The 12975-nt window shown below is 41.3% G+C and overlaps 1 protein-coding gene across 1 annotated transcript in view; it reads right to left on the bottom strand.

Moving 5' to 3' along the window:
- The window catches only part of B3GLCT (beta 3-glucosyltransferase), a 117444-nt gene that overhangs the window by 15401 nt on the left and 89068 nt on the right, over positions 1-12975 (bottom strand). Inside the window, exons 13-14 of the mRNA XM_060079753.1 lie at positions 11497-11596; positions 4710-4829 (exon numbers count right to left, since the gene is read on the bottom strand). Coding sequence (XP_059935736.1) covers positions 4710-4829; positions 11497-11596 — 220 coding nt within the window. The remainder of the gene's footprint in view (positions 1-4709; positions 4830-11496; positions 11597-12975) is intronic.

The following is a 12975-nucleotide window of genomic DNA, read 5'->3' as shown; positions in this document are numbered from 1 at the left end:
AATGGCTAAACAACAAGGTCCTCCTGTATAGCACAGGAACTATATCCAGTCTCCTGGGATAAACCATAATGGAAAAGAATATCAAAAGAGAATGTATATATGTGTATAGCTGAGTCACTTCGCTGTACAGCAGAAATTAACACAACACTGTAAATCAACTACACATCAATTTAAAAAATTAAAAGAATGTTAATAAAAAACATGTTGAAAGGCTGTAAGACTAATAATATGACTTCCTTTAATATACAATATACTAAGTTTAAAAATAAGAAAAACTGAAATGAGGCAGGGATTTGCCCAAGGGAATACCTGCAAATCAAGAACAGCCATGCAGCGTAGCAACAAACAAACACACACACACCACGCACAGGAGATAAACTGCATCGTCAGGAACGGGCCTGCCCCCCGGACTCCTGGCAGATGAACACAGGTCACAGCTCTCTCTTTGGGCAACACTGCCAGGGCCTCTTCATCCTGACCACAGCTTCCTACCCAAATATATGTAAGGAAGTATTTTCAAAAAAGAAAACAGTTATTGATCTAACTGCCTCCAAATACCCAAACTTTCAAGAAGTAAGCAACAAAGCGGAAAACGGACACTTGGATTCAAATAGTACAAAGGTCTCATTTTCCAAACAATACAGAGTACCTACACATAAATCCCTGGAGTCCACACTCCTGGGTTAGCTCTGATAAGTGGGGTTTAAGAGGGGTGATTTAAGGCAATGGTTTTCAAAAACGTATTTGACTATAACACAGTGAGAAAAGAAGAAACACAGTTCATATGTAACCATTTATGTTTTGTGTGTGTGTGTGTAGGTGTACAAAAACTGGAAAAATATCACATAACAATAATACTCTTACTACATGTGATGTACGTGATATATCTGTTACTCTATTCCATTCTGAATTTCATTATTTTTAAATGACGGTATGATCCATTAATTGGTTTTACCATCCATTAGTGGATCCTGACTTGCTGATAAAAAAAAAGCTGATTCTTAAGCTAGATCACCAGAAAAGTCTCTTGTAATATTAAAGAAACTATTATGTCTGCAGCTTTTATCAATGGTAGATATAAGACAATCTCATGAAGAATGTTTCTGCATCTTTGTAAAGTGCTACTAAGAACAGAATATTACACTGGTCAATGTTAGTCATGTAAAGATTAGTACCAGTGTTCACGCATCTATTTATTCATTTATCCCTTGTATCCTGTAAAAAATGAGTCCCCATGCTAGGAAGGGGGAATGGAATGGGAAAGGAGACTCAGGTGCTGCCTTCAAATAATTCATAATCTGGGTGGAAAACAGAAAAGTAAATAGGCAATTAGATGATAAAGGTTTGTATAATATGCTATGAAAGTATATTAGAAAGGCATCAAACCCAGATTTCAGGGGCTGGACTAGGCTGAGGCTTCCGGGAATAAGTAACTGATAGCGCTATCAAGTCCAAATGAAGGAGGAGGATTGGCCAGGTGACAGGCAGGAGGCTGGGGTGAGGGACAGTGCTGTGTACAGACCAGCAGACGCCGTATCTGAGCGGAGGAGTTAAAAACATAGTGCCTCTGAGGAACTGAAACAGGTTCGGCACAAATTCTTTTAAGAAGAGGGTGCAGATAAATGAGGCTAAGAAGGTAAGACAGCATCTGCCAAGATCACAGGAGGCCTGGTAAGCCTCAGTGAGGAATCTGGGCTTATATTCTAACGGCAACAAGCGGTTATAAAAGGATGTGAAAGACCTTCACTCCCCTGGTGACGCAAAGAAAAATCCAAATAAAATAAAAATCGCATTAACCTATGAAACTGTTGAAGAGATGGATGACATGACGCCTAGGTGCTTCCAGGGAGGAGCCCTGCCCGGGGGAGCAGCAAGCGGGCAAAGTGGGTCTGGGGGTGGGAAGGCGGAAGGAAAGACCCGCTGAAGACTTTAGCTCCACGGCCTCAGGGGCACCCGGGAAGGCTGGGAATTAGGCCAACAAGAGGTGGTTAAAATTGAGGCCTGATCCAGATCAACGTGACTCTGGTTGACATCTGAACGATTATCTCCTAGTCAGATGACAAAAGTAGGAAAGAGTTCGCACTGAAATCCACGGGGAGGCAGTGCAGGCCCCCGAGCAGGGGAGCGAGAGGACCAGGTGCTTTCAGAGAAGCTGTGTGACTGCGGCGCGGAGGACGATGACGGGGCAGGGAGACCAGGAGGCTGTGGCTGTTCCTGCCGGGTTCAAAGGATTAACACCTTCCTGCTACAAAACATACAACCCCCGGTACAAAGAACCGGGCTGTTTACAAAAGCGGAAAGCTCTGGCTTAATGGGCACCAGCACCTCACCCAGGAAACGAATGCATCACCTAAGCCTGCAAAGAGTGGGAACCTTTTAACGAGGATGAGCTCAATACGCCTTGGCTTTACGCTTTAGTGTCTTCTCAAAGGCCTCTGTGGACCTCTGTCTCCTACTGCTAATGGAGGACCAACCTTAGCACTGGATCAACAAAGATCAGTACTCCTGCCCCGGCCTGGTCATGACTAGGAAGGGGTCACCTCCGTAACAATGCTGCCGTCACCACTGAACGGGCCAGAGCAAACCAGAACACCTGGAATATGACCCCGCAGCTGTAGTCCTGCAGCAGGAATGGTTCTAATCTAGGAGATCGCAAAGTAAGAATATAAAGTCCTAGCCTTCAGAAGTCTATAACCAGTGCCTAGAATGTGGCTCAGCACATAGTGGACATTCAACAAAAACCTGCTGAATAGATTTAAATTACTAGAGTGGATGACAAGACTCTCCCTAAATACCCCAATAGCAAACACTATAGCAATAATAGAACAGACTAACTGCTCAGTTGATTTACTTATATAAATCAAATCAAAAATCTTTCCCCATAAGAGATTAGGCAGATGCTTATTTAAAAGCACTGATTTTGTATGGAGGTTCCTTTAAACACTACAAATAGAACTACCATATGACCCAGCAATCCCATACTGGGCACATACCCTGAGAAAACCATAATTCAAAAAGAGTCGGGCCTCCCTGGTGGCGCAAGTGGTTGAGAGTCCGCCTGCCGATGCAGGGGATACGGGTTCGTGCCCCGGTCTGGGAGGATCCCATATGCCGCGGAGCGGCTGGGCCCGTGAGCCATGGCCGCTGAGCCTGCGCGTCCGGAGCCTGTGCTCCGCAACGGGGGAGGCCACAACAGTGAGAAGCCCGCATACCGCAAAAAAAAAAAAAAAAAAAAAAAAAGAGTCATGTACCACAATGTTCATTGCAGCTCTATTTACAATAGCCAGGACATGGAAGCAACCTAAGTGTCCATCATCAGATGAATGGATAAAGAAGATGTGGCACATATATACAATGGAATACTACTCAGCCATAAAAAGAAACGAAATTGAGCTATTTGTAATGAGGTGGATGGACCTAGAGTCTGTCATACAGAGTGAAGTAAGTCAGAAAGAGAAAGACAAATACCATATGCTAACACATATATATGGAATTTAAGAAAAAAATGTCATGAAGAACCTAGGGATAAAACAGGAATAAAGACACAGACCTACTTGTGAATGGACTTGAGGATATGGGGAGAGGGAAGGGTAAGCTGTGACAAAGCGAGAGAGAGGCATGGACATATATACACTACCAAACGTAAGGTAGATAGCTAGTGGGAAGCAGCTGCATAGCACAGGGAGATCAGCTCGGTGCTTTGTGACCAACTGGAGGGGTGGGATAGGGAGGGTGGGAGGGAGGGAGATGCAAGAGGGAAGGGATATGGGAACAGAGGTATATGTATAACTGATTCACTTTGTTATAAAGCAGAAACTAACACAGCATTGTGAAGAAAAAAAAAATATTATTGGGACAATTGCCAAACTTGAATAGGGCTTCTAGACAAAGGATATATGGGAATTCTTTGCATAATTCTTGCAACTTTCTGTAAGTTTGAAATTTTTTCTAATACTGTAAGTTGTTTCCCAATAAAAAGTGAAAAACAAAAAAAAGCAAAAACAAAAATAAAAGCACTGATTTTTAACTGTTATTTAAACCCTATAAGTCCCACAGAAATATCACTTAATTGCTTAAGTCTAAACTTCTAGGGGCTTCCCTGGTGGTGCAGTGGTTGAGAGTCTGCCTGCCTATGCGGGGGATAAGGGTTTGTGCCCCAGTCTGGGAAGATCCCACATGCCGCGGAGCGGCTGGGCCCATGAGCCATGGCCGCTGAGCCTGCGCGTCCGGAGCCTGTGCTCCGCAACAGGAGAGGCCACAGCAGTGAGAGGCCCGCGTACTGCAAAAAAAAAAAAAAAAAAAAAAAAAAAAAAAGAAAAAAAAAAAAAAACTTCTATACCACTCTTTTCCCAAATGTGATTTATAAGCACCGGGTAATTAAAAAGTCTAATGACTTATTTTCTGAAATTAAAATCTATATCCAAAATTTTTTGCATTTAGACTATCAAAATAACTGGCTGCCTAGAAGCACTCACAACTAAAGGGACATTTCTACCAAGTTCCCTGACATACGTTACTATCTCTTCAAGGAGTAAAATATTCTTCACTGTGGGTTCTTTTTAATGTTCACCTTCCTATTATAGTAGCAGCTCCCACTGACAGAACACTTGCGTATCAGTATAGATCCCATGGCCACAGACCCATCTCTGCATCCTGGAAACGGAAGTGTAATGTTGTGAGTATCTGCAGAAAGCCATGCTCATAGTTACCCTCCTCCTCCTGTGACGTAGCTGTAGCCGCCGGTGCCCAGGCCATAGCCGTAACGCTCTCCCAGAAACACGGGTTCACTGGCATCGTAACAGCTCAGCAGGTGCTGGAGCCTGGAGATGCTAAGATACCCAAGGGAATAGAAGCGAGAATCACTTAATTCAAATGTGTTTTCAGAGTAAATATTTCATGCTTCTTACAGCCCACTGGTTATATTATGCAATACTATATGGAAGTCATTTAGAGATGAAATTCAAGAGACTTACAGAAGAAAGATTTTTTTAAAAAAAGAAAAAAAAATTGAACACTGTTCACCACTGGAAACAGGAGAGAAACAAGGGCCTCCTCTGCAGTGTTACCAAGCCCCTGCCGGGCGTGGCTGCCTCGTTTCAGTGGGCAGGGTGGCAGGTGTCCTAGCTCACTTCTGCCCGTCCTGCTCCCACTGAGCGTGAACTAATCATCACACCTTTTCAGGTGTACTTGGTATTTTAAAGAATTCTTCATGGCTAAAAAAGGAACTTTTGAAGTATAGATGAGGTCCATGTCAGGCAGGTAGATAGCAGGTAGGGAAGAGAGTGCGTGAGCAGCAGAGCTTTCCAGGAAACCTTCAGATTATGATGCACCACTGTGCTTACGCTCTCAAATGAGGCTTCCCTCATCTACGCTCTTTTGTGTCTATCTGTTTATACCTCTGGCCCCTATGCTTCTTTGTCGTGTGTCTTGCAAAGGGCCTTGAGAATATCCATGAGCTGCTCAGAAGAATGCCAGCAACTATGGCTGCTGTAAGGATGAGAAAAAAAGATTTCATAGGAAAATAAAATCTATAAATATATTTTTTAAAGTGGAGACAAAGGCTGATATTAAGAAAGGCTAGTTTTCCCATGTTTTAAGAACTTCTGTCACTTACAAATGCCTTGTAAAGTCCTTCTACTGTTTCTTCTAATTTAGAGCTTCTCAGGTCATACACACCAAATCCTAGCTTCCGTCATGATATTTTTTTTTTTTTTTTTTTTTGCTGTACGCGGGCCTCTCACTGCTGTGGCCTCCCCCGTTGCAGAGCACAGGCTCCGGACACACAGGCTCCGCGGCCATGGCTCACGGGCCCAGCCGCTCCGCGGCACGTGGGATCCTCCGGGATCGGGGCACGAACCCGTGTCCCCTGCATCGGCAGGCGGACTCTCAACCACTGCGCCACCAGGGAAGCCCTTCCGTCATGATATTAATCAGCATGCCCTGAAAAAAGTTTTTCCATGGCTGACTTTGGATTAAATATTTTTTATGTGTGAAGTAAATTTCAATGTTTCTCAAGCCTGTGATTCATGAGCATCATGCATCTCTAAGAGCTCAATATATCAAGCATTTCTCTCAATTATTAATCGTGAATTCTTTTCTCAAGAGCAACATTAACATCTAGAACACTGCTGCTCTGGAGTCTCATTTTTCCTGTCTTTGAGATGTACAGGAAGGGCCGTCTTTTCCATCTGTGCTTATATGCATCTTACACCCAGCTAATAAAGCTGACGCTGAAAGAGAAGAAAACAAATTTGATGTATGAAAAAAAATCTCTTACAAGTGCGGTGCTCAGAGTCTACAAGTTGACTGATCAGGTTTATATCTGCCTAAAGGTCAAGGGCTCTGATGATGGTGACAGTTTCTAAGTGGCCAGAAAGTGTTTGAAAACCACCCTATTTTTGACACAGAAGTTAAACATTCTAGCCTCCTAGTTTGGAATCAGTATTCAGGAAGTCATCTAATAAATACCTCTGCAGGGGAAAGCAAGGAAGGGTGTGGACACCTAGTAAATCACCATTCGGTCATGGAGAAACAAAGATCTCTAAGGAAATCGCAGCCTTTGCTTGGTAAAAAGCTCCCTAAAAGCTCAAAGCCCCTTCTAGCAAATGCGTGAAGAAATGAGAAGTATTTCCCTTCTTCCTGCATATTGTAAAATTATTAAACCATAAACCCTCAATTTCTGAGGTTAAAATAACTAGGATTTAACATCTCATCTGGGTTTCTTTTCCTAGTAACATTTACTGTTTCCATACTTGCAAGATCATATTAAAGCTGAAGAAGCATAAACTGAGCCTGACAACTATTACATACTTCATATTTGGTAAAAACTGGAAATGTGGCTAAAGCTGGCAGATCTCCAGTTCAATCAAAGGGAATTGTCTACCAAACCAGGAAAAGAACTTCATTTAACAATCTGTTACCATTTCAGGCAACGTGAGGCACAGAAATGAATAGGAACAGTATGGAAATGTTCAAGTGCAATCAAAATTGTATTAATACATTTTAGTGTTTTATCATTCTCACTCAATTTCTCTCTATATATATATACACACACACACACATATACACACACACATATCTGTATTATGCCCCTTCCCCCCAAACACACCAATGTGTATATTCTAAGAACAGTGAAAAGTCAGCCACCTCAGAAACTACCACTGACACAAGTTTCTTAAAAAGTTAACAACCTATTATATGTCCCAACCATTCTGCTCCTCAGTATTTCGCCGAGATAAATGAAAGCAGATGACTATACAAAGACACGTACACAAAGGTTCACAGCAGCCTTAATTATAACCCAGAACTATGAACAGTGACACAGTGCTTGTATCTAAGCTAACACCCACTTTCCAATTTTATCGACTGACCCAATAACATTCTTTATAGCAATTTTTCCCTTCAATACAGGATGGAGCCCAGGATCCTTTACTGCATTTATTTTTCACTTTATTCTCCTTTAATCTGGAACAGTTCCTCAGCTTTTTGTCTTTCATGACATTGGTATTTTAAAATAATAAATGCCCACACACACCCCTTTTTAATAGATTGATCCTCATCTTGGGTTCGTCTGATGTCTCCTCATAATAAAGGCAAGGTTACGCATTCCCAGGTGCAGTATTATATAAGTGATGTTGCCTGGCATGTGGTGTCCACCTGTCCTCCAATGGGAGCATCTATTTTGATCACACGGTGCTGCCTGGTGTCTCCCCTGGACACTTACAATTTTCCCTTTGCTATTTCTCAGTCTCCAGGCAGACACTTTAACAACCAGCAAATATCCTGGTCCTCATCCAAATTCACCCCGAGTTTAGCATCCGTTAATGATTCTTGCCTGAATCCATCTTTACTATGATGGTTACAAAGAGATGACTTTTCCAGCTCCATCATCACTCCACATTTATCAGTCAGAACCCCTCGTTAACCTGCTAGCTAGAGCCCACCTGTTACGGACTGAATTATGCCCCCAACCTAAATATTCATATATTGAAGCCTTAATCCGGGATGTGACCGTATTTGGAGATGGGGTCTATAAGGAGGTAATTAAGGTTAAATTAGGTCATAACGGTAGGACCCTGCCGTGACAGAATTAGTGTCTTTATAAGAAGAGACACCAGAGGGCGCTCTCTCCATGGCACACAAAGAAGAGGTCGCGTGAGCACACACCAGGCCGGCGGCCACCTCCACACCAGAAGATGCCTCCGAAACCTCCCATGCCAGCACCTTGATCTTGGACTTTTCCAGCCTCCAAAACTGTGAGAAATAAATGTGTGTTGTTTAAGCCACCCAGTCTGTGATATTTTGTTATGGTGCCTGATCTGCCTTACTTACTTATCTATTTATTTATTATAAGCATGAACTCCCTGATTCCTCATTTTAATGGTTGATAATCCATTATCGTCCTTAATCACACTGATGCTCTTGTCCCAGATTCTGCCAAAGAGAACCATTCCAAGCTCACTTCTGTGTCCTCTTGACATGCACTTTTCTTGCTTTTTTTTCTAAGCACTTCCTTACTCTCTGGTATAAAAAAGAATGTTCCAAATATCTTCTTGTATCTTCCTTGCCTCAGCCTTAAAATCAGTGACTTCTCTGAGACTGGTGCCTTGTAGTAGGAAAGGAGCAATATCAGTTCTGGTCATTAGTTGCTCAGGGCTACGGTGGTATCTTTGCTTCTGGTCTTCTTTAGTGGGAAGGACTAGGAAGGTGTATGTGTGTGCGTGCGTGTGCACGCGCACACACACACACACACACACACACACACACTTGAGCAATCATGAGCCTCACAGAAATTATGAATTCTTGCAGATTTCTCCACTTCCAATCTTCCAGCCCTACCTTAGCCCTCTTCCTTGACCTGACCTGTCCCATATCCTCCCACACTGAGCACCATGGTTCCCAACCAACACTGTTACCACTTACTCACCTACTCAGCCCTACAGTGTACGTAAAATACCTTCAGAGTTGCTTTACCCACACGGCGACTGAAAACTCAGGAGTTGTCTGACATCCCCCCCTCCTCCCACCCCTGACTGAAGGTGTGTCTCTAAATCCTGTCTTTATTTGCATTAGTTATACTCTCCCTTTAGTGTGATGTTTTCATTTGAAATGCAGTTGGGTTCATTTGTTTGAGCTTTCTCCTCATCCTTGTTGATTTTTCTCCTCCTTACAGATTTATTTTATTTTTCAATAGGTAAAATATTAGCATGCTTCCCAAAGTCAAAACTAAAGTAAGAGGTAAACTCAGCAAAGGGTCACACACACACCCCACTCCATCTACCCGATCCTCCCATCCACCCCTGTTTGGAAACTACTTCATGGTTTTCCGGCTTATCTGTCCATTTGTCTTTTGTACAGGTAAGTCTACATGGGTATGTTTTATTTCCCCGTCTTTCTTCCATACAGGAAAGCTAACTAAATACATTCTTGTGCACTTGGCTTTTTCCATGTAATGGTATCTTCTGGAAATCACTCAATACAATTTGATTTTTTTTAAAGGAACCAAAATTTTGGTTCATTAGTTTGATCCCCTGCTTTTTCGACCCCTACCTCATTATTTCTGCATTTATCTTCATTATTATTTTCTTCCTTGTTTCTGGGGGGTTGACTTTGTGATTCTTTTCCTAACTTGTTGAGTTGGGAATTGAATTTTTTTATCTTTATTGTTCCCATTGGCTTGGCAAACCTTATCCATCCCTATATTGTTAGACTTTTTGAATGATTATGTATCTTTCATATAAAGCATAGAGTTGGGGTTTGTTTTGTGAGCCAATGTGAAAAGTTTGTTCTTTTATTAGGGGATTTAAACCCATTCACATTTTGTGATATGACTGATTTTCAACACTAAAATTATTTTAGGTTTGAATTATTATACATATTATACTATATGTACTGTGTTTGTTTATCTATTAACATTCTGGATATTAGAAAGTTTTCTTTTCCTGGTATTTATGTTCTATTTAACTTTTCATGTCTTACCATGCTTTTTTTCTTACTTGGTCAGTTTTACATCAGTATCCTTCGAATTCCATCCATTACCTGTACAATTAGGCCATGATCTTATCCTACTGTCCTTTTTCCCTCCTTTTTTTTTTTTTTAGTTGAAAACTTTCTACTTTGTCAGAACATATAACATTTACATACTGTTATTTACCCATGTCCCCACCCCTGTTGTGCTTTTAGTTCTACAAATACAAGAAATGCTCACCATCAGTCGTTTTACCCAAATTTCATCTTAGTTGCATGAACTTCTTTCCCTAATATCAATATATTCCTTAGGAAGGGCATGTGTGTACACTATTCCCTGAGTTTATGTACTGAGAACCTTTTCTGTAGCCTCAATACTGAAGAACATCTTAACTGCGTATAAAATCTGTGAGTCACAATTTCTTTGTTGAAAATGTTCCTCTACTGTTACCATATTTCTTACGTTATTTTGAGAAGTCTGACACCAGTCTAGTCTTCTTGGCCTTTAAGATTATTTCATCATTTTGCCTAGAGACTCAGAGGACTTTATGATCAAAATCTAACAGTTTTACTAGGATATGTGAAGAAGCTGATGATCCCAGGTCAGTTTTCCCTGGGACCTACTAGGCCCTTTCAAGATATAAATTAAGGTCTTCTTTTATTTCTGGTAATTTACATATTATTTCTGTTCTTTTGATTTTCGTCCATCAGGGACTCCAATTATACATGTGTTAGATTTCATTGCTTCCTCCATTTCAAACACAGACGTTGTGAATTTTACTTTGTTGGGTGCTAGATGTTTTGTGTTTCTATAAATATTCTTGAGCTTTGTTCTTGGATGCAGGCCAGTTACTTAGAAACAGTTTGGTCTTTGGGGGTCTTGCTTTAGTATTTGTTAGGCACGACCAGAGCACTGCTTAGTCTAGGGTTAGCTATTTCCCACTATTAAAGCAAGACCCTTGTACAAACTCTACCCAATACCTGTGAATCAAGGGTTTTCCAGTCTGGCTGGTGGGAAGAGGTACCATACTCAGCCCTCTGAGAGTGGTGGGCACCGCTCCCTCTAATCACTCTGGTTGGTTCTTTCTCCAGCCTCCAGGGGTCTCCTCATACGTATGCACTGACTAAACTCTACTGAACACTAAGGGGCCCCTCCCCAGATCTGCTCTGTTCTCTTCCTGTGCAGCTCTCTCCTTTCCAGTGCCCTGTCCGGCAAACTCTAATGGCCTTGGTCTCCCCCAGACTCTCAGCATCATCACTTCAACTCAAGGGTCCAGCTGGATTCCACCTGGGTTCCCCTCCCTGAGCAGGGACATGGAAACTCTCTACGACAGTTAGCTGGGGCAGTCATAGGACTCACCTCACACTTATTTCATATATTGTGTCCTTTTTGGGGGGTTGTTTCAGATGGGAGGGTAAATCCAGTCCCTGTTACTCCATCTTGGCTGGCAGCAGAAGTACCCATCACAGTTTCTGACTATGAATATATGTAGAATTTAAAGCCACCCTAGGACAGGAATGACTCCTTACCTTATTAATGTGTCATCATCCACAATGACTAACCATGCTATTTGGTCATAGCTGTGATTCAAAAATCTTTCCAAAATGGCAAATGTCTTTCCACAGTGACCTAGGAAAGGTGAGAAGAAAACTTACAATGCATTATTTTCCTTAAAATATATATAATTCATTTGGAAACATTATTTTTTAGTTGTAAAGTGTTGTAAGTAAAAGTGTAAACACTGACATGCCCCTTAAGAATTTGAAATTTTAAAAATTATCCTTTTCTAATTTCCATAGACATAGTGAACCAGGAAGAACATTAGAGATCATGAAGTCAAAGTCATTCATTTCGCACATGAGGGACTGAAGACCTAGAGAGGTGAGGGGAATTACACAAGGTCAAGTACAGGTAGGACCCATATCTTCACGCCAGACATACAAGGAAGTTGTGAGCCTCGAAGAAATTACAGGAGCCTGGCATCTTTCCTTAGACCTACTTATTCTGAAGGGAAATATCAGAACCTCAAGCATCACAACCTTAGGGAAACAATGGTGCAAAAGTACAATATTACACCTTCAATTACTTATTTTGCAAATATTTGCTATTAAGTTTCTAATATGCCAGACATGGTGGCCAGTTCTCGCATGTCACTAAAGATACAGTACTGAGTAAGACAGAGGCACAGTCCCTTAGATGCCAACAGATATCAAAGCTTTAATGGAAAATGCTGGGGCCAGGGTAGCAATGAAATGCTTGGGAAGAGAACTCAAGTCAATAAAAAAGAATAAGCCCCTCTTTTCAACAAAGTATTTGGTGACACAATAGAGAACAAACCACTTGATTTAACCTTTATTTTCCTTATTCTTGATCTCTTTATGTATTTTTAACCATTATAGTATGTATTTTTGAAAGCCACCTCAAATTCCTTTTGGATAAAGTAGAATATAAATATGAGCAATAATAAGGTCAGACTAAAAATAAATTAAGAAATCAAGTAAGGAATGCATCAACAAATAAATGATTATTATAGTCAAAGTCTAAAAAGCAAGATTAGCAGAAACAAACCAAAAAAAAGAAAATTCAAACAAAAATCATTTTTCCAAAACAGACAGACTTAGTGATATGTTTACTAACCTTGTCAGAATAATCGATAACTACAGGAGTGACATATCTGATCTACACTGTATTTTTATCAATCAAGGCATTATGAGCAATACTACCATAAAATAATCAAGATAAATTACTCTATAGAACAAGATAATCAACTTACTTTTTTTTTTTTTTCCATAAAAGGGTTTGGAGAAACCAGAAAACTAAAGAAAAAACATGGCAGGAAAACTGGATAAAAATTAAGATGAACAGGGCTTCCCTGGTGGCGCAGTGGTTGAGAGTCTGCCTGCCGATGCAGGGGATGCGGGTTCGTGCCCCAGTCCGGGAAGATCCCACATGCTGCAGAGCGGCTAGGCCCGTGAGCCATGGCCGCTGAGCCTGCGCATCCGGAGCCT

The sequence above is a fragment of the Mesoplodon densirostris genome, chromosome 17 (assembly GCF_025265405.1).
Source record: "Mesoplodon densirostris isolate mMesDen1 chromosome 17, mMesDen1 primary haplotype, whole genome shotgun sequence".
NCBI classification, from domain to species: Eukaryota; Metazoa; Chordata; class Mammalia; order Artiodactyla; family Ziphiidae; genus Mesoplodon; species Mesoplodon densirostris.
Note: the sequence above shows the minus strand (reverse complement) of the source record. Positions and strands in the feature narration are given on the sequence as shown.